Source organism: Balaenoptera musculus, chromosome 10, assembly GCF_009873245.2.
Source record: "Balaenoptera musculus isolate JJ_BM4_2016_0621 chromosome 10, mBalMus1.pri.v3, whole genome shotgun sequence".
NCBI lineage: Eukaryota > Metazoa > Chordata > Mammalia > Artiodactyla > Balaenopteridae > Balaenoptera > Balaenoptera musculus.
The window spans coordinates 82,470,166-82,492,606 of record NC_045794.1 but is presented as its reverse complement, the minus strand read 5'-3'; the positions used below and the strand labels follow the sequence as shown (position 1 = coordinate 82,492,606).

The window sequence follows — 22,441 nt, the reverse complement described above, 5'->3', positions numbered from 1 at the left end:
TGCTCCTATCTTTTGCCCACTTTTCTCCTTAGGTTGATGATCTCTTTAATCCCAATTTGTAATTCTCTTTATGTAATAAAGATATTAGCCCTTTGTCACATGTATCAGAGAATTTTCCCAAATCTGTCATGTTTCTTAATTTTTTTTTTTGTATTTTAGTGGCTTTATAGAAGTTTCATGTTTGTATGTACTCTAATTCACCAATCTTTTTCTCTACAGCTCTGATTATGAGTCTGGTTATAGCTCCTGGTCAAAGGCCATTCCTATTTTAAGATTATTTTACAGGTGTATTTACTTATTATTTAAATATTTATCTGTAATTTTTTTTTGGTTTAAGGAATGAAGTATTAATACAGTTTTATTACTTCTTTCCAAATGACTAGTCAGTTATCTCATTGGCAATTATTATATAATCCATTGTTTTCCTACTGATTTGAAATACCATCTTTATAATATAATAAATTTTCACAAGCATTGGAACTTTATCTTTTTAATTTCTCTCTTCTATTTTATTGCCTTTCAGTTATTGCACCAGAACCATTTATAATTTATTTAAATATCTGATAAATGCTGATCTCCACCCCCTCCATTACTTTTCTCTTTTCAAATTGATACCTAGCTATTGTCAGACATTTATTTTTCCAAATACACTTTAGGATCACTTGTCAAGATCCAAGATGGAGTGGGAGGGAAACTATTGCAATACTACTGCATTAAATTTAAGACTAAGTGAAAGTGAAAGAATCACTATCTTTAAAATATTGAGTCATATCATAATATAACAAGGTGTATTTTTCCATTGGGGTCCAATTTTAATGTTCCTCTCTCAACCCTTAATAATTTCTGTTGCCTCCCTATGTGTGTTGCTTTCTGCTAGTATTAGTTTCCTACTGTTGCAGTAACCAATAACCACAAACTTAGCAGCTTAAAAAACCCATAACTTTATTATTTTACAATTCTGGAAGTCCAGAATGCGTCCCACTGGGCTAAGTCCAAGGTGTTGATAGGGCTTCATTCCTTTCTGGAGACTCTAGGGGGAGAATCTGTTTTCTTGCCTTTTCTATCTTCTATGAGCTGTGTTCATTCCTTGGCTCATGGCTGCCTTACACCTTCAAAGCCAGCAATGGTCAGTCAAGTCTCTTACATTGCATCAGTCTGACACTGACTCTCCTTCCCTCTTTCATTTATAATGACCATTGTGATACTGGGCCACCTGGATAATCCAGGATGATCTCCCCATCTCAAGATCCTTAATACATCTGCAAAGCCCCTTTTGCCATGTGACATGATATATTCACAGGTTTTGGGGATTAGGACATGGACATCTTTAAGAGGCTATTATTCTGCCTACCATTGTTATCAATTCTCCTTTCCCTAGGGTGGTCTTGTTGTCACTCATTTTTCTCTCCCACTCAAAATCTCTTACTATTTTTCTTAATATTCCATATTTATGTTGTAGTCGTCCTTATTTTAATGTCATTGTAAGTCTGCAGGGCATACTTTTCTTGATACTGCAGGACATGGCAGAGCAGCAAGACCACTTCCAAAAGTTTTCACCTACTGTGAATCATTTAGAATTGTGAGTCATCTCTAACTTTGAAAGAGCCATAAGCCTACACTCCCTTGCATTAGTATTACTTTTCCCATTATCAGAAAAAGAATTCAGGAAGCAGTGAAAATATGCAGGTAGCTTGTATCATAGTACTAACATAATAATTCTATTCCCATTGTCTTTTTTACCTAACATCTTCAAACTCATCTAAGTCAAACCACCATCTTCTATTCTTAGGAGTTGCTTTGTATTGATCAGACTAGGCTTGAAGACTTTCAGTGGCAGAGAACCTGCTACTTGCTAAGCAGCCCATTTCATACTGGGAAGCTCTGGTAGTCAGCCTTGTTACCATCTATCTGCACTCTTTCTAGCAATTCTAGTCATTCTTCTATTTTTCAAATACTTGTGATACGTGTTTTCCTGCACCTTTTCTTCTTCAATCTTTCCCCACATGACATGGGTTTGATACTCAGCACTTTCCTTACCCATGTGCAAAGAAGATAGTCCATTTCATCTTTGCAGCTCCTCAAATGTAGGCCCCAGTACCAAGCTAAGTGTACCAGGTGTGGTTTGCTGCAGTGCTGGTTAAGCTGCTTCAGTTTCCCCTATGTGGTTAAGAAATAGCTGTATTAATAGGTAGGTTCACAGAGATGTCATGTCAAAGTAGTCTAGAAAAGCCTCTAGGTCACCTTATTTCTAATTTAAAAAGCTACATCATTGGTACTACTGAGAAAAAACTGTGCCCATACCTGGGTCCCTGATTGTTGCTAAGGTTTTTCGTAAGTCAAAGGCCAAGTATCCTTCGGCCCCTTTGATGAATACAATCTTGCACCACTTTCCAAAGGATGGTCAATATCATACAGTTAGCCTGTCTTTTACAAAATTCCTAAACCAGATTATTCCCAATTCTAATTATCATAGAGGAAGGGGGGGGCTGTCACGTTCCCTGTTTTAAATATCATTCTTATATTAAATCAGCCAATGTCACATTATGTCTAACTGGTGCATTACACTCTGACTCATACTGTCAGCTGTAACTCCTGTTTCTTTTTTCATGGTATTGCTAATCTATATACCCACATACTGAATTTTTAAAAGTCATTTCTGTACTGAACCATAGGACCTCATATTTAATCACTAATAAACTTTGACTTGTTAGACTGAGCCCACTCCTGATGATTTTAAACTTTTATAGGAACACAGTGCAAACAACAAGTGAAAGCATATTATGTAGACTTTTTATTACTAAAGTTTATTTTTCTTGAGGGGCATAATATTAATTTATTCAGTGCTCTCAGTATGCATCTTTTTTTAAGAAGCACTATTTGGTCCACACATTGCACAACTAACTATAACAGGTAGGATAAAAGTGACTAAGTAAGCATCAAAGCTAAACACTCTCTCAGGGGCTATGAAGTTAGGCAGTATGAAGTTAGGGACCTGTTTAGGATTTGGGGACAAGCCATTAGTCCCTCAGAAAAGAGTTAGCAAAGACCAAGGCAGAGAACACAGTCTTAGGCATGCTACAATTATAAAAATTCAAGCACAGAAACAAGTCTGGGATTCAGGAACCAGGCATTCAAATAAAGATAGAGGCCAGATATCAAGAAAAAAGCAAAAGCTGCTAACCAAATTGGAGCCAAATTTTGCTAGACTAGGTACAATGGAGCCTTGAAAAGTGAATCACAAACTGTTGGACCTCAATTCTTTTAATCTCTCTGGTCCATTGCCAGGATTTACCATCAAGAGTATTTTGGCAATTAATCTGTGTATCAAAATCCACATTTCCCACAGTAAGGAAGAGGGCTTGCAAAGGCTAAGAGGTTGGCAGGGTTAGATACTACCTAGCAATGGGCAGAGTTGCCTCTTTCCCTTAGTTATGGCAATAAAGATCTTGTCATAGTCCTTTTGTCTGGGATACAATAGTATGGACACTAGATTTGCTGAGATAAGACTCAGGTTGTAGCCCCAAAACTTTCATTAACCAGATGTTGGTTAATATTGGACACCTAATAATTCCAAGCCTTAGTTTCTGAATGGGGATAATAGTAATATTAGGAGGATTGTTATGAGAGCTAAATGCGAATCATCTGGCTAAATGAAACACTATTTACTTTGCAGACTGTAAAACACTTCATAAGTATAAGTTGCTATTCTTATTACAGTGATTTGAATCTGTGATAGTTTTTGAATGACATTATTTCAGATTTCATTAATTCAACAAATGTTTATTAAGTGCAACCATGTGAAAAAGATGTTTGTAGTCTTTGCCTCTATGGTTCTTTAATTCTAGATGAGGAATCAGGCCTTAAAATACTGACTGAAATGTTAGCTATTTTATATATTTATTTTTTAGCATATATTCGTCGAGTCCTACTATGAACATGGCACTTTGCTAGGTAGTAGACAAGCAGGTCTTTAGTTTTTTGTTTTTTGTTTTTTTTAAATGATCATAGAATATATCATTTTATTTAAAAAATCAACAGGTTAGTGTAAACCATTATTGATGTTTCGGTCTAAGTTTCTTTTTTTATTTTTTTTAAACATCTTTATTGGAGTATAATTGCTTTACAATGGTGTGTTAGTTTCTGCTTTATAACAAAGTGAATCAGTTATACATATACATATGTTCCCATATCTCTTCCCTCTTCCGTCTCCCTCCCTCCCACCCTCCCTATCCCACCCCTCTAGGTGGTCACAAAGCACCGAGCTGATCTCCCTGTGCTATGCGGCTGCTTCCCATTAGCTATCTATTTTACATTTGGTAGTGTATATATGTCCATGCCACTCTCTCACCCTGTCACATCTTACCCCTCCCCCTCCCCATATCCTCAAGTCCATTCTCTAGTAGGTCTATGTCTTTATTCCCGTCTTGCCACTAGGTTCTTCATGACCATTTTTTTTTTCCTTAGATTCCATATATATGTGTTAGAATACTGTATTTGTTTTTCTCTTTCTGACTTACTTCACTCTGTATGACAGACTCTAACTCTATCCACCTCACCACAAATACCTCCATTTCATTTCTTTTTATGGCTGAGTAATATTCCACTATATATATGTGCCACATCTTCTTTATCCATTCATCCGATGATGGACACTTAGGTTGCTTCCATGTCCTGGCTATTGTAAATAGAGCTGCAATGAACATTTTGGTACATGACTCTTTTTGAATTATGGTTTTCTCAGGGTATATGCCCAGTAGTGGGATTGCTGGGTCATATGGTAGTTCTATTTTTAGTTTTTTAAGGAACCTCCATACTGTTCTCCATAGTGGCTGTATCAATTTACATTCCCACCAACAGTGCAAGAGTGTTCCCTTTTCTCCACACCCTCTCCAGCATTAATTGTTTCTAGATTTTTTGATGATGGCCATTCTAACCGGTGTGAGATGATATCTCATGGTAGTTTTGATTTGCATTTCTCTAATGATTAATGATGTTGAGCATTCTTTCATGTGCTTCTTGGCAATCTGTATATCTTCTTTGGAGGAATGTCTATTTAGGTCTTCTGCCCATTTTTGGATTGGGTTGTTTGTTTTTTTGTTATTGAGCTGCATGAGCTGCTTGTAAATCTTGGAGATTAATCCTTTGTCAGTTGCTTCATTTGCAAATATTTTCTCCCATTCTGAGGGTTGTCTTTCGGTCTTGTTTATGGTTTCCTTTGCTGTGCAAAAGCTTTTAAGTTTCATTAGGTCCCATTTGTTTATTTGTGTTTTTATTCCCATTTCTCTAGGAGCTGGGTCAAAAAGGATCTTGCTGTGATTTATGTCATAGAGTGTTCTGCCTATGTTTTCCTCTAAGAGTTTGATAGTGTCTGGCCTTACACTTAGGTCTTTAATCCATTTTGAGTTTATTTTTGTGTATGGTGTCAGGGAGTGTTCTAATTTCATACTTTTACATGTACCTGTCCAGTTTTCCCAGCACCACTTATTGAAGAGGCTGTCTTTTCTCCACTGTATATGCTTGCCTCCTTTATCAAAGATAAGGTGACCATATGTGCATGGGTTTATCTCTGGGCTTTCTATCCTGTTCCATTGATCTATGTTTATATTTTTGTGCCAGTACCAAACTGTCTTGATTAATGTAGCTTTGTAATATAGTCTGAAGTCAGGGAGCCTGATTACTTCAGCTCCATTTTTCATTCTCAAGATTGCTTTGGCTATTCGGGGTCTTTTGTGTTTCCATACAAATTGTGAAATTTTTTGTTCTAGTTCTGTAAAAAATGCCAGTGGTAGTTTGATAGGGATTGCATTGAATCTGTAGATTGCTTTGTGTAGTAGAGTCATTTTCACAATGTTGATTCTTCCAATCCAAGAACATGGTATATCTCTCCATCTATTTGTATCATCTTTAATTTCTTTCATCAGTGTCTTATAATTTTCTGCATACAGGTCTTTTGTCTCCTTAGGTAGGTTTATTCCTAGATATTTTATTCTTTTTGTTGCAATGGTAAACGGGAGTGTTTTCTTAATTTCACTTTCAGATTTTTCATCATTAGTGTATAGGAATGCAAGAGATTTCTGTGCATTAATTTTGTATCCTGCTACTTTACCAAATTCATTGATTAGCTCTAGTAGTTTTCTGGTAGTATCTTTAGGATTCTCTATGTATATTATCAGGTCATCTGCAAACAGTGACAGCTTTACTTCTTCTTTTCCGATTTGGATTCCTTTTATTTCTTTTTCTTCTCTGATTGCTGTGGCTAACACTTCCAAAACTCTGTTGAATAATAGTGGTGAGAGTGGGCAACCTTGTCTTGTTCCTGATCTTAGTGGAAATGGTTTCAGTTTTTCACCATTGAGGACAATGTTGGCTGTGGGTTTGTCATATATGGCCTTTATTATGTTGAGGAAAGTTCCCTCTTTCCCTACTTTCTGCAAGGCTTTTATCATAAATGGGTGTTGAGTTTTGTCGAAAGCTTTCTCTGCATCTATTGAGATGATCATATGGTTTTTCTCCATCAATTTGTTAATATGATGTATCACGTTGATTGATTTACGTATATTGAAGAATCCTTGCATTCCTGGAATAAACCCCACTTGATCATGGTGTATGATCCTTTTAATGTGCTGTTGGATTCTGTTTGCTAGTATTTTGTTGAGGATTTTTGCATCTATGTTCCTCAGTGATATTGGCCTGTAGTTTTCTTTCTTTGTGACATCTTTGTCTGGTTTTGGCATCAGGGTGATGGTGGCCTCGTAGAATGAGTTGGGAAGTGTTCCTCCCTTTGCAATATTTTGGAAGAGTTTGAGAAGGATAGGTGTTAGCTCTTCTCTAAATGTTTGATAGAATTCGCCTGTGAAGCCACCTGGTCCTGGGCTTTTGTTTGTTGGAAGATTTTTAATCACAGTTTCAATTTCAGTGCTTGTGATTGGTCTGTTCATATTTTCTATTTCTTCCTGGTTCAGTCTCGGCAGGTTGTCCATTTCTAAGAATCTGTCCATTTCTTCCAGGTTGTCCATTTTACTGGCATAGAGTTGCTTGTAATAATCTCTCATGATCGTTTGTATTTCTGCAGTGTCAGTGGTTACTTCTCCTTTTTCATTTCTAATTCTATTGATTTGAGTCTTCTCCCTTTTTCCTTGATGAGTCTGGCTAATGGTTTATCAATTTTGTTTATCTTCTCAAAGAACCAGCTTTTAGTTTTATTGATCTTTGCTATTATCTCATTCATTTCTTTTTCATTTATTTCTGATCTGATCTTTTTGATTTCTTTCCTTCTGCTAGCTTTGGGGTTTTTTTGTTCTTCTTTCTCTAATTGCTTTAGGTGCAAGGTTAGGTTGTTTATTTGAGATGTTTCCTGTTTCTTGATGCAGGCTGGTATTGCTATAAACTTCCCTCTTAGAACTGCTTTTGCTGCATCCCATAGGTTTTGGGTCGTCGTGTCTCCATTGTCATTTGTTTCTAGGTATTTTTTGATTTCCCCTTTGATTTCTTCAGTGATCACTTCGTTACTAAGTAGTGTATTGTGTAGCCTCCATGTGTTTGTACTTTTTACAGATCTTTTCCTGTAATTGATATCTAGTCTCATAGCGTTGTGGTCGGAAAAGATACTTGATACAATTTCAATTTTCTTAAATTTACCAAGGCTTGAATTGTGACCCAAGATATGATCTATCCTGGAGAATGTTCCATGAGCACTTGAGAAAAATGTGTATTCTGTTGTTTCTGGGTGGAATGTCCTATAAATATCAATTAAGTCCATCTTGTTTAATGTATCATTTAAAGCTTGTGTTTCCTTATTTATTTTCATTTTGGATGATCTGTCCATTGGTGAAAGTGGGGTGTTAAAGTCCCCTACTATGATTGTGTTACTGTCAATTTCCCCTTTTATGGTTGTTAGTATTTGCCTTATGTATTGAGGTGCTCCTATGTTGGGTGCATAAATATTTACAATTGTTATACCTTCCTCTTCGATCGATCCCTTGATCATTATATAGTGTCCTTCTTTGTCTCTTGTAATAGTCTTTATTTTAAAGTCTATTTTGTCTGATATGAGAATTGCTACTCCAGCTTTCTTTTGATTTCCATTTGCATGGAATATCTTTTTCCATCCCCTCACTTTCAGTCTGTATGTGTCTCTAGGTCTGAAGTTGGTCTCTTGTAGACAGCATACATATGGGTCTTGTTTTTGTATCCATTCAGCCAGTCTATGTCTTTTGGTGGGAGCATTTAATCCATTTACATTTAAGGTAGTTATCGATATGTATGTTCCTATTCCCATTTTCTTAAATGTTTTGGGTTTGTTATTGTAGGTGTTTTCCTTCTCTTGTGTTTCTTGCCCAGAGAAGTTCCTTTAGCATTTGTTGTAAAGCTGGTTTGGTGGTGCTGAACTCTCTCAGCTTTTGCTTGTCTGTAAAGTTTTTAATTTCTCCATCAAATCTGAATGAGATCCTTGCTGGGTAGAGTAATCTTGGTTGTAGGTTTTTCTCTTTCATCACTTTAAGTATATCCTGCCACTCCCTTCTGGCTTGCAGAGTTTCTGCTGAAAGATCAGCTGTTAGCCTTATGGGGATTCCCTTGTGTGTTATTTGTTGTTTTTCCCTTGTTGCTTTTAGTATGTTTTCTTTATATTTAATTTTTGATCATTTGATTAATATGTATCTTGGCGTGTTTCTCCTTGGATTTATCCTGTATGGGACTCTCTGTGCTTCCAGGACTTGATTAACTATTTCCTTTCCCATATTAGGGAAGTTTTCAACTATAATCTCTTCAAATATTTTCTCAGTCCCTCTCTTTTTCTCTTCTTCTGGGACCCCTATAATTCGAATGTTGGTGCGTTTAATGTTGTCCCAGAGGTCTCTGAGACTGTCCTCAGTTCTTTTCATTCTTTTTTCTTTATTCTGCTCTGCAGTAGTTATTTCCACTATTTTATCTTCCAGGTCACTTATCCGTTCTTCTGCCTCAGTTATTCTGCTATTGATCCCGTCTAGAGTATTTTTAATTTCATTTATTGTGGTTTTTCATCGTTGCTTGGTTCCTCTTTAGTTCTTCTATGTCCTTGTTAAATGTTTCTTGCATTTTGTCTATTCTATTTCCAAGATTTTGGATCATCTTTACTATCATTATTCTGAATTCTTTTTCAGGTAGACTGCCTATTTCCTCTTCATTTGTTAGGTCTGGTGTGTTTTGACCCTGCTCCTTCATCTGCTGTGTGTTTTTCTGTCTTCTCATTTTGCTTATCTTACTGTGTTTGGGTTCTCCTTTTCACAGGCTGCAGTTTCGTAGTTCCCGTTGTTTTTGGTATCTGTCCCCAGTGGCTACGGTTGGTTCAGTGGGTTGTGTAGGCTTCCTGGTGGAGGGGACTAGTGCCTGTGTTCTGGTGGCTGAGGCTGGATCTTGTCTTTCTGGTGGGCCTGTGCACGTCTGGTGGTGTGTTTTGGGGTGTCTGTGGTCTTATTATGATTTTAGGCAGCCTCTCTGCTAATGGATGGGGCTGTGTTCCTGTCTTGCTCGTTGTTTGGCATAGGGTGTCCACCACTGTAGCTTGCTGGTCGTTGAGTGAAGCTGGGTCTTGACATTGATGGAGATCTCTGAGAGATTTTCGCCATTTGATATTACGTGGAGCTGGGAGGTCTCTTGTGGACCAGTGTCCTGAAGTTGGCTCTCCCACCTCAGAGGCACAGCCCTGATGCCTGGCTGGAGCACCAAGAGCCTTTCATCCACACAGCTCAGAATACAAGGGAGAAAAAATAGAAAGAAAGAAAGAAAGAGGATAAAATAAAATAAAATAAAATAAAGTGAAGCTATTATAGTAAACGATAAGAATAAAAATTATTAAGAAGATATTTATTAAGAAAATTTTTTTTTATTTTTTATAATAAATTTTTTAATTTTTTAAAACAAAAAATATGAAAAAACATATTAAGAAAAAATTTTTTTTAATTTTTAAAAATAGAAAATAAGGAAATAATTATTAAGAAAACATTTATTAAGAAAAAAAATTTTTTTAAGCGAAAAAAAAAAAAAAAACGGACGGACCGAACCCTAGGACAAATGGTGAAAGCAAAGCTATACAGACAAAATCTCACCCAGAAGCATACACATATACACTCACAAAAAAAGGAAAAGGGGAAAAATTAATATATCCTGCTCCCAAAGTCCACCTCCTGAATTTGGGATGATTTGTTATCTATTCAGGTATTCAACAGATGCAGGTACATCAAGTTGTTTGTGGAGCTTTAATCCGCTGCTTCTGAGGCTGCTTGGAGAGATTTCCCTTTCTCTTCTTTGTTAGCACAGCTCTCGGGTTCAGCTTTGGATTTGGCCCCGCCTCTGCGTGTAGGTCGCCTGAGGGCATCTGTTCTTCGCTCACACAGAACGGGGTTAAAGTAGCAGCTGCTTCGGGGGCTCTGGCTCACTCAGGCGGGGGGAGGGAGGGGTACGGATGCGGGGCGAGCCTGCGCGGCAGAGGCCGGCATGACGTTGCAGCAGCCTGAGGCGCGCCGTGCGTTCTCCCGGCGAAGTTGTCCCCGGATTACGGGAGCCTGGCCTACGGGAGCCTGGCCGTGGCGGGCTGCACAGGCTCCCGGGAGGGGCAGTGTGGATAGTGACCTGTGCTCGCACACAGGCTTCTTGGTGGCGGCAGCAGCAACCTTAGCATCTCATGCCCGTCCCTGGGGTCCGCGCTGATAGCCGCGGCTCGCGCCTGTCTTTGGAGCTCGTTTAGGCGGCGCTCTGAATCCCCTCTCCTTGCGCACCGCGAAACAAAGAGGCAAGAAAGTCTCTTGCCTCTTCGGCAGCTGACTGTTTCCCCGACTCCCTCCCGGCCAGCTGTGGCGCGCTAACCCCTTCAGGCTGTGTTCACGCCGCCAACCCCAGTCCTCTCCCTGCGATCCGACCGAAGCCCGAGCCTCAGCTCCCAACCCCGCCCGCCCCGGCGGGTGAGCAGACAAGACTCTCGGGCTGGTGAGTGCTCATCAGCACTGCTCCTCTGTGTGGGAATCTCTCCGCTTTGCCCTCCGCACCCCTGTGGCTGCGGTCTCCTCTGTGCCTCCGAAGCTCCCCCCTCCGCCACCCGCAGTCTCCGCCTGCGAAGGGCCTTCCTAGTGTGTGGAAACCTTTCCTCCTTCACAGCTCCCTCCCACTGGCACAGGTCCCGTCCCTATTCTTTTGTCTCTGTTATTTCTTTTTTCTTTTGCCCTACCCAAGTACGTGGGGGAGTTTCTTGCCTTTTGGGAGGTCTGACGTCTTCTGTCAGCGTTCAGTGGGTGTTCTGTAGGAGCAGTTCCACTTGTAGATGTATTTCTAATGTATCTGTGGGAAGGAAGGTGATCTCCGTGTCTTACTCTTCTGCCATCTTGCCCGGACCCCAGGTCTTTAGTTATTAACCCCATTTATTTTACAGATTAATGGGATTATGTTTAACCTTTAGTTTATTCTCCCAGATCTTGTTATTTTAATGAGTTTACTACCTGGATCATTAATGCATTTAATGAAATCATTCAGCATGGAAATTCTGAGATATTATGAAAGACCATGTTAAATGTTTTAAAAAAAATCAGTAGGTACTGTGACTAGAACGTTTTATGATTCTCTCATCAAATAAAGTTATAATGAAAGGAAATGAATTTATTTTGACCTGACTTAGTAACCTCATGCTCGTGTTTGAAAGTGAATTAACTGGGAGAGGAGCAAGACTAGAGGCAAGGAGACCAGTTTGGAAGTTGTTCTAGCAGTTCAAGTGAGATACAGTGGTGACCCGGACCAGGGTTGTAGTGGTGGTAGAGAGAAATGAATGTGTTTGAGATACCTAAGTCAGTGTTGAATATGGGACTTGGGGAATGAGTGGGCATGATGTTGAGTAAGAGTGAGGATGAAGAATAATCCCCAGGTGGTTTGAGTGGCTGGTGTATGGAAGTACTGTTTACTGACAGGAAACAAAGGGGAGGTAATGATTTAAGGAGAAATTGACCAAAATGTTTAAAGATGTTTTTTGAAAAATAAACATGAGGATAATCATCAATGCTTTGATAAGGATGAATATGAGGAGAGACATAGCCTACCAGATAGTAAAATTAATTTTAAGGCTTCAATAATCAAAGCAGTATGATTGTGGTATTAGAATAGACTGACATATGGAACAATTAGAAAATCCAGAAACAGATTCAGTTACATGTAAGCATATGGTGTATAACTATTGTTACAGGAATTCCATTTCAAAAGAACTAGTTAAGCATGTAAACAAAGATATATGCACAAGAGTGTTCCCTTAAAAGAAAAACATTAAAATTTCAGTATGATAAGATTGACTAAATAAATTATGACTGTGCATGTACTGGGACTTAAATTCATCATGTAGACATATATTTGTCATTGAAACTTGTTCAGAATACATGACTAGAGGTAAATACCAAATCAGAAAACATTACATATAATATCTTTATTTATACGTAATATCTTTATGTAAGACTTACAGAAAATCTCTTGAACTTTTATCCTTCTTGGGGTGGGAAAACACAATGCCCTCCTTAAGATTTCTATAGAATCTACCAAGCATCCAATCTCAATTCTCATGACCACCTCTTGCTATAAATTCCTATTTGTGTAGAACTTTTGATTCCATTCATTTTTCACATCTTGTGTCTATTCTTGATTCTCCGTCCCATGACTACTGGAATAGGTAATGTACCCTGGTTACTTGTACGAAGGTACTTTGTACAGGAATATCCATAGCAACATTTTTCTTAATAACAAGACATCTGGGAAATGTTTAAAAGTCCGTTGTTGGGAGAATGTGTAAGTGAATTTGTGGTATACCTATATGGTGGACTCCTGCATCACACTGAAAATAAGTGAAACTCAGAAGCATAATATTGATTGAAGAAAGTCACAGAAGAGCAAGAGCATTTTATATTATATATATGAAATTCAAAAGCATACAGTACGAAACCATTTATTCTTTATTGATACTTACATACATAGATAAATTTTAACAGCAATCCAGGGAATTATAAACACAACGTTCAGAACAAGATTTAGCCCTGGTTGCCAAGGGAAGGGGTGGGAATGGAAAGGGGAGCATGGGATGGGAGGGGCAGATCTCAGTGGTAATGATCAATCTCCTAAACATGGACACACGTGGATATATTTTATTATTTTATAATCTCATATATCCTCTTTCAAGGGATACATGTCAGGTATTTCGTTGAATGCCCTGCTTTTTTGGTAATATGAAATATTTGGTTACAAAGGTACGGCTTTGCTATCTTTGTTTTACTGTCTCCTTCCCTTGGGGCCCTCACTTTCCATAAGGAAGCCATGTGCGTACTACAGACTTCTACGCCAATGAAAAATGGTGGCACTCCCTTAGGAAGCAGAAGAGAGTGTACTTCATTATTGTTTAAAATAGTTGGTCTTTACTTTGCACACACCCACATGTCTACACACACGGAAGCCATCTGGGAGAATATACACCAAAATGTTACTGTTAGTTATCTGAGCATGCTGGGCTTTCATGTGATAATTTTTTTCTCTTTCTTTATAGTTTCTAATATTTCTCTAACAAATATATATACTTAATATACTAACTCACCCTGTGTGGTTAAATTTCAAAGTAGTTTTCAAGGCCTTTAAGATCCTCATAATTCTTTATAAACACAGTAAAAGTCCAACTTAATCAAATCCATGAAGAATGGGTTGTTCTGATTAATTTTAGGATGAACTAGGGTTTAAGCTGGAGACTCTTTTTTCATAGGCTCATTACAATCTTACTGTTATCTCATTTTTTTCACTTTTGATATGCAAAGCAGTAAACAATAATTTTAAAAAAACAGAAGAGTAAGGTAATTTACATCTTTAAAAGGCATTATCCTTTTCCTAACTGGTATTCAGATTTGTTTGAAAGGACATTAGAGACTGTTCAGTTGATCAAAATACTTATTGAGGACCCATTATGTGGCAGGAGTTATATTAGATTCTGGGGATAGAGTGGTGAACAAGAGAAATTCCAGCTTTCATGGAGTTTACAGTCACCTGGTGTGTTTTATACATAATTTTATCAATAGATAGTTCTGTGTAAACATTTCCACTTAATGAGGAGTTCTGTTGCTTTCTAGTGCTATTTTTTAGCTAATTATTATATCAGTGCATTTTTTTAATATTTATCTTTGCCTGTTATTTTATTTTATTTTATTTTAAAATTTATTTATTTACTTTTGGCTGCATTGGGTCTTAGTTGCTGCGTGTGGGCTTTCTCTAGTTGCAGCGAGCAGGGGCTGCTCTTTGTTGCGGTGCACAGGCTTCTCATTGCGGTGGCTTCTCTTGTTGCAGAGCACAGGCTCTAGGCGCGCAGGCTTCAGTAGTTGTGGCACGTGGACTCTAGAGCACAGGCTCAGTAGTTGTGGCGCATGGGCTTAGTTACTCCGCGGCATGTGGGATCTTCCTGGACCAGGGCTCGAACCCGTGTCCCCTGCATTGGCAGGTGGATTCTTAACAACTGCACCACCAGGGAAGCCCTGTCAGTGCATTTTTATTTTAGAAGATAAGCAATATTGTTAATTCACAGAAAATTATTTTTTGTGTTGGCCCAAATTTGACCTCCTTGACTAATAAACATTGCTCTTTGTTCTACCTTTAAGAACTTTAGAATAAATCTACCACAACAACTTATCCCCTTCCCCACTTTGTGGGATAGCTCTTGAGGGACAGACTTGCAAATATGTTGAGAAAACTATTATGCAGCTGTAAGGCTTCTCTGGGATAGAACACTGCAGTTCCTTTCATCATTTCTTCTGTGACATGGTTTTTAAATCACATACCATCCTGATTGCTTTCCTCTGGACGCTTTCAACTTTGTCACCCTTTGTTGTTAAAAATAAATTACTCCCAATTTCCTGCTTTCAATAGAGTAGAGTGAATATAATTGACTCTGATGTGTGAGGGTCTGGTATAGTCTGAAAGCGATTACACTGACCTTGAATACTTATTCTACTATACTGTAAGTATCATTATAGAAAAAAATAGGAGCTTGTACTAAATCTTTACCAACCCTTGGATATATCTTAGAATATTTTTTGAAAGTGAGTTAATTTTTCTGCTTATTTGTCTTTTTCTTTTGATAGTGAAGTATGGTTTATAAAGATAACAAATATCAAAATTAAAACATGATTAATTGTGAAATTCATCATGCAGATAATCTGTTTTTCTTCTCTAGTAAACTGTGAACTTTCTGAGGGCAAGGATTATGTCTTACTCGTTTTTTTAAATCTCCAGCAGTTAGCACAGTCCTAGATGTATATGATAGATGCCCAATAAATATTTGCTGACCATTAATGCCTTGTATAAGAAATAAAGATCTTGTAAAATGAAACAAATTCCAGTTTTTAGAATATATTGAAGAATCAGTAATATAGAATTGGACCTTAATTTTATCCTAACCTGAAAAGAGTGACCTTAGTATATTAGTTAGCAGTATTCACCAAGGAAGTGTGTTGGGTGGGAACGCATTTACTTCTAAGTGACTGAAAACCCAATTAGCAATGACTCAAACAATAAGAACTTTAATATTTGCTTAAGAAGCCTGAAGAAACTGGTCCTGGGGCTATTTGAGCAGCTCAGTGATACCATCTAGGTCCCAGGCTTTTTTACCCTTCTGTTGCCATTCTTGGCCTGTTAGCTTTTTGAGGTAAGAGGCTTACTGCCTATGGTTACAACATGCCTGCCCCCTCCAGACATCAAGGCTGCACGCAGAGAGAGGAAACCAAGGAAGGCCAAGGCTCTTAAAAAGCCTCTTTACATGTCTTTTCTCTGAAGAAAAATATTTTTCCAGAAGCCTCCCAGCAAATTTCCCCTTATATCTAACTGGCCAAAACCTGGGTCATATCTCTAGGAAGCAAGCAAAGGAGTAAAGTTGTGGGAATGACTGTGGATTAGTTAAACAACAGTTTATGCCACAAGTAGAAAATACACATATATTACAAAAAGATCTCATGACAGGAGATCAGGACCTCCCCTGATAACATCAGGGGAACCAAATTATAAAGACCCTTCTAAAAATATCACTGATAATATTGGAGTTACACTGTTGCATAACTTATTCAAACAGATGAATCATCACCTGTCAATCACTTTTAGAAGAACTGACGAACCTTATTATTTTTTCTAGTTTTTATAAATTAAACAGGCTGTGTCTTTATCACAAAGCTATTTTTATTTTTTCTCCTTCCTTTCAGGAGTCCTATCCAAAGAAGAGGAATTACACTATGGAAATTGTACCATCTGCTTCTCTGGATACATTTCCTTCAGAAAATGAGAACTTTCTATGTGATCTCATGGACACAGCAGTTACAAAGAAACCTTGCTCCTTAGAAATTGCAAGGGCCCCTTCTCCAAGAACTGGTAATATTTCTTACTGACATTTGGACCAATTCAATTTATATGCCTGCGTATGTGAAGATGTGTTATTAATATTTAGATTTCCCACAATATTTAAAAAATGAAAGTACCCCAATGTAGTCACAATGATTTTTACTTTTATTTTTTTGCATTTTGAAGTTAGTCCAGGTAAGTTAGAGCATTTTTGATGTGAAGTCTCTTAACTTCTTGGCAAGACCCTCATGGAGATGGTTCTGTCATGGTGAAGACAATGAAACCTTTTAATAGTGAAAAACCTTCTAGGTCAGATACAAAACTTTGGGTCCTTTAGAGTTCATAGCAAATTTGGTAGCAAGAGTCTTTCAATATACTTTCCTGCATCTTATCTGCTTACAGGTTATCAAAGCATACTCAGCTACTTTGTGTATTTTATCTCTTTGGTGGTATTTTCAGATCCATTGTTTTATTTTTTGCATTATAAACTGGTGAGCAAGGCAAACAAATATTATGCCTATTTTACTGATAAGGAGATTGGAGCTAAGTGTCTTATTTAAGATCTATACATTGGGGGGCCTTTGCTTGAACACGAGTTTTTGACTACCATCATGTTTGCGTTCTGTTCCTTTGCCACTGCCTCTAAGAAAGAATGCACAGTTAACATGAAAGCTAATGAGGGAGGAAAGCTTCAAGTGGGTGGTCAGCATATTCAAAACTGCAAAGAAGTTGTAGGAGAAGTTCTGAGGAGAGGCTTTTTTTTGGTTTGATAATCCAATTGCTGCCCATCTTTGAATAGTGAGTTTAAGAAGTGATGTGATAAAACCAGGTTTCTGGAAGTTAACAGTGAGACACTCGGAAATGCAAAATAAGGAAATGGGAGTGGAGAATACAGGTACCCTTTGAAGAGGATTAGAAGAGGTGTGATGCTAAAATGAAAAGAAAGTGGTATGAAGGAGAAATGGATAGTTTATTTTAGGATAAGTAAGACTTGGTCAGGTTTACAAGTTGGAGGAATTTGCTAGTGGAGAGCAAGAGATTGAAGACAAAGAGTAAAAAGAGAGAATTGAATAGGTAGAAATTAAGACTGAGCTAGTCTAAGAAAACACAGACATTGCTTCTCTCAGAGAGAAGAGAAGATAGAGCATCATGAATACAAAGAAAATAGGTACTTCCATATGGGTTCAATTTCTGAGTACTGTAAAAGGTTATTGACTGAAAAGAAGAGCTAGATGTTGAGAAGGGTTAAAGTAAAATTCAGAAATACCATTTTAAGTAATAGGCTATGGTATTTTATAGAAGTGAACAAGTAGATTTTTGAGAAGCATTGAGGCCAGGGTGTTGTATGAATCATAAGCATGCAGAAAGAATATTTTAGGATGAGGTAAGAGCATAATCATGAAAATAGTTAAAGTTTATTGAGCATTTACTGTGTGCCAGATACTATTATAAGTGCTTTATATACATTATTTCACATAATTCTTACAATGCTGTAAGGTAATAATGCCATTATTCCCAATTTACAGTGAGGAAAGTGAGGCACCGAAATATTAGGTAACCTCCCAAGGTTACATGTTAACAGCAGATGGTTCTGGGACTTGAACTTGTGTTGTCCACTTGTACTCTTAAACACTATGTTAGTTATGCTGCTGCATTATATTAGGAGATAAAGTGGAATAGAAAGTGTGAACCAAGTACTGAAATCCTCAAGAAATGTGGAGGTATGCCTGGAAGTCCACATATAATAACAATAAAATCAGAAAAAGTATGTTATAATAGGATAGCATAATCATCAGATGAGCAGCAGATTTCGGATGAAGGTAGAATAGTGAGTGATTCAGACGCAATCATGGAGAGTGGAGACAGTGCTGAGAGATGATGAGAATGATAGTTGAATGAAAGATCTTCTGTAGGAGAGGTCACAGGGGAAAACAGTGGGGAAATCAGGGGCAAAGCTCAGTTAATGTAGGAAAGTGGACAGTATATATGTATGAAAATTTAAAAGAGCCTTAATTAGGGAATGGGGGTAAGGGTGTTAAGTTAGGGCTGGTGGAAGCAGGAATGAAAGCATTGTGTATTCATTAAACAATCAAAAACGAATTGAGTTCCTTCACATGCCAGGCATTGCTTTGCATGCTGAGGATACAGGGATGAAAAAGACATGGACCCAGGTAACAAGACTAATAGGCTTAGAAAAACTCTCCTGCTGAAAACCAATAAACGTACTGGATAAAAATACAGAAAAGGAAAACTTAAAAGCGTCAAAAAGGTGACAGGAAGATTATGTAAAGCGAATAACATTTAAATTAGGAACTTCTTTTTATCAGTATATTAGTAAGAAATAATCAGGCAGTACATTGGTGAAGGTAGGAAGCCAGTGGAGCATTAAAGCCACTTTTGTCCTGAGGGAATTTGCTGAACCTGCTGTTGAACTTTGGTGCTCAAGTCCTCTATGGGTTTGTGTACAGAAAACAAATCTCTGTGCCTGCTCAGCATGAGGATTCTAATAGGAAATCCTTCCTCCATAGAGCTAGGAGTACAGGGGCTACACCCTCACAGTAATCAGAAATAGTCCTGCCTCATAACCTTCATTCTAAGGAGACTGCAAGGTCTGAAAAGATGATTTGTTGTGAGCAGAACAAGGAGAGAAATTCCTGAGGAGTTGTAACCATGAGCTGGTCCTCACACAGGTTTGCACCCAAAACGTATCATCCATATGGTCTAAAAAACATCAGTCCATGAATTTAGTTTAAAGTAATACCCTCAGTCATCAAGCAGAAGCAAATGTAAACGTCTAGAGAGGAATGTATTATCTTCCTAGGCCCCAAATAATTCCTATAAATACTTTTGCAATTAAAATGATCAGTTTACAATGATTAAGCCTAAAAGAAAAAGATCCCCAAACAAGAATCAACAGAAATAAGAACGAACAGTTACACACCCGAAAGACTTCAAATACTGGAATGATCAGATACAGACTATAAAATGGCCATGCTATTATAAATAAAAGATAAGCTTGAAGGTATTTTGAGGAATATAAGATGGCAGATATTTTTGCTGTCATTTTTGGAAAATATAATCCTCCACAGTCTGCCCTCTGGTCACAAAGATTTATATCCTTTTCCTATGCAAATTACACTTATTTTTTCCTTCAGGATTCCCAAACATCAGCCCATTACTGCATGAACTCCCAAACTAGGTTCAGGTATGTGTGAGTCTCCCTGTTGCAGTTCTTATGGTATAGGTCCTTGACTACCTTTGCTCTTGGCAATGGCGACCTGTGAACTAAAGAGACAAGTTACCAGTCTCCTGTCCTATAACATATAAGAGTCGGAAAGGCATAGGAAAACCACAATTGACACTCTCATTCAAACACAGGGAAAATAGGGCATACAGCCATCATTAGTCTGTGGGAATTCTGAATCTAATCAAGCACAGTTACTTGATTAAGGCTTAGTACAATGGAGTAGTAATTGTTTTCTGTGGCTCTTGGTTCCACCCTCCGAGACATTCTTCTTTTTCCATAAAAAGTAACCCATGTTTACAGCTGAGTATCTTTCTCACTTGCTTACTGTGTATAGAAGATTAGGGGTCAAAAGACCTCTTTTCATTTTATATTATCTCTTTTCATTTTATATTACAGAGATAATCTACTGATCTACTTTCTTTTAAAACTTTGTGGACTTCTTGTGTTTCAATTTATACTCCATTAGACAAAAGCTTATATTTCAGATAAGTTTTTCTCTGCCTTGTGCTCCTTATAAGAATTCTGTGAGACAATGTCCTTGAGGTTCTTAGGAACCCTGTTATTAAACAAGGAGGATCTATGAGGCATGCCCTTAAATCCTTAGACGGTCTTTTGTCTGGCTTAAAGTTTCTACGTGGCACTACCTGAGATCTTTCTTAGGTCTTAACGTATGATTTTGTATCTCACCCACATTTGGTCATTGGCCTTATTTATTTGAGGATTGTTTGCCATTTGGAGCAGCTAGAAATGAGAAACCAGTTTTGTTTTTGTACCCAGAAATTTCTGGCCTCTTTGTATTTAGTGGGTCATTCTTTAGTTCCTCTCTCTACTGGCATGTTATCATGGGCAGCCGGATGAAGCTGGGTTGACTTTAAATATTCTGCCTGGAAATCTCTTTAGCTAGATCATAGAGTTCATTTGGTTCAATTTCTTTTCTCAATGTTATTGCAGAAGTCAATGTTGCCAAACTTTCCTCTACTTTATTATAAATGACTCCCTGCCTTTAGGTTCCAATTGTTACATTTGCTGTCCTATTTAAGCCTTCAACAACAGCTTTCTCATAGCTTTCTAGACTTCCACGAATCCTCTCCTTAGCCTTTAGCCTTTCACAAGCACTCATTTTGAGGCTCTTCCAGCTTTTGCCTGCTGCCTCATTCGCAAAATTAGTGCCATGTATTTTAAATTTTTATTATGGCAGCACCCTGTTTTCAAGAATTAGAATCTGTTCTGCTTATTGATTGCTATACAACAAACCACCTCAACACTTAATGTTTGAGCATTTATTTTGCTTATAAATCTGCATTTTGAGAAGGGCTTGGTAGGGATAGCCTCTTTCTGCCCCAAATGGTATCAACTGGGGCAACTTGACTGGGGGCTGGAGGATCTATTCTCAAGACCGATCCTTACCCATATGGCTGGAATGGCCTACTTGGACTTCAGCATGGTATGTAAAAGTGTTCCAAGAGCAAGTATCCTAAGAGAACGAGGCAGAAGCTATGTTACTTCTTATAACTTAGCTTCAGAAGGCAACATCGCTTCCATTGTAGACAAGAGCCTGCATATATTTAACTGGAGGGAATTTAATTCCCCTTCCCCTTTATGGAAAAGTGTTATTGAAGTCATATCATAAAAAGATATTCTTACAGATACATTTAGAAATACAAACTTCAACAATGCCTGCGTTATTTGTTGTTGTTTTCTAAGTGGGATAAGAGTTAATTTGCATGGGTACATAATTTTCCCCAATTGTGTTCAATCATTTGGATTCAGTATAAAAGAAACCAATTTGCTCAGCTGACCCAGGCTTAATTTATAATGATTGGTGGTCTTTGCACTTTGGGCTATGATTGTGAATTCTAGGGGTGAGGGAGTCCAGAATTAAAAATGGAAGAATTTTTTTTTAATGATAGGAATATGGATGAATATGAGAGTCAGAGCAGTTTCTGTTCCAGTTCTAGATGGAACCTTATCAAGTGAACCTCACAAAATTCCCCTCCATAAACAACATAGCAGGTAGAAGGGAGCATCAATATAACTGTCATCTGGCTGGATGAGGAAACAGTTCACGTCTTTTCCTTCTGTTGATTCCATTAACCTGTACCTTAGGTTTTGCCTGGATCCAGTTACTTCCAAGTCTCTCATTCTGCTATGCTTAGCTTTGCCTTCTCAGGACCAACTAATTAAGCTCATAAACTTAGGGGAAGTTACGGACTTCTCTTAGAGTTACTGATGTTTTCCCTTTGTTACTAAGTCCCTTATTATCTAAAGGTAGGACTTCTAGAAGAGGAGACCTCTCTTGATGCACATGAGTCATTTGGAGGCCCTCAGATTGAACTGGGTAGGTAACTACCCTACAGTTCCTTACTTAATAAACATTTATTGAGTGCCTCTGGTGTTCTAGGTCTCATGCTGCATGTTGCAGAAGAAACAGAGTGAAAGGTAAAAGTCCTGATATTTAGGAGCTTAGAATGTGTTAAAATTAAGGGTAATAAGTTCAATGAGAGAGGTGAGCATAAGGTGTTCCAGGAGAGTAGAACAGGAGGTAGTGCCTGATCTGAGCCTCAAAGAAGGAAGAGTTAGATGAATGAATGGGAAATATATGGCTCTCTAGGCCAGGGAATAGTGTGTACAGAGATTCAGACATGTGGAAGAACATACTGCATTCACAGACTATGCCTTATATAGCATGGTTAGAGCATAGAATGAGACTAGGGAAAAATGCATAAAAAAAGAAGTGACATGCTGAAGGTTGGATAGCAGAGTCAAACCACTGACAGACTTTAAGGAGGGACATGATAGATTTTTGTGTTTTAGAACGATCTCTCAGGAAGC

The 22,441-nt window shown here is 37.9% G+C and overlaps 1 protein-coding gene across 3 annotated transcripts in view; it reads left to right on the top strand.

The window, feature by feature from the left end:
* The window catches only part of ANKS1B (ankyrin repeat and sterile alpha motif domain containing 1B), a 953,137-nt gene that overhangs the window by 220,448 nt on the left and 710,248 nt on the right, over positions 1-22,441 (top strand). For 2 of the 3 annotated variants that reach the window (XM_036866270.1, XM_036866272.1), the window contains one exon: positions 16,227-16,392. In XM_036866270.1, coding sequence (XP_036722165.1) covers positions 16,227-16,392 — 166 coding nt within the window. Of the gene's footprint in view, positions 1-15,654; positions 15,680-16,226; positions 16,393-22,441 lie in introns of those variants that run through there. The other variant, XM_036866271.1, reaches the window with a different exon arrangement.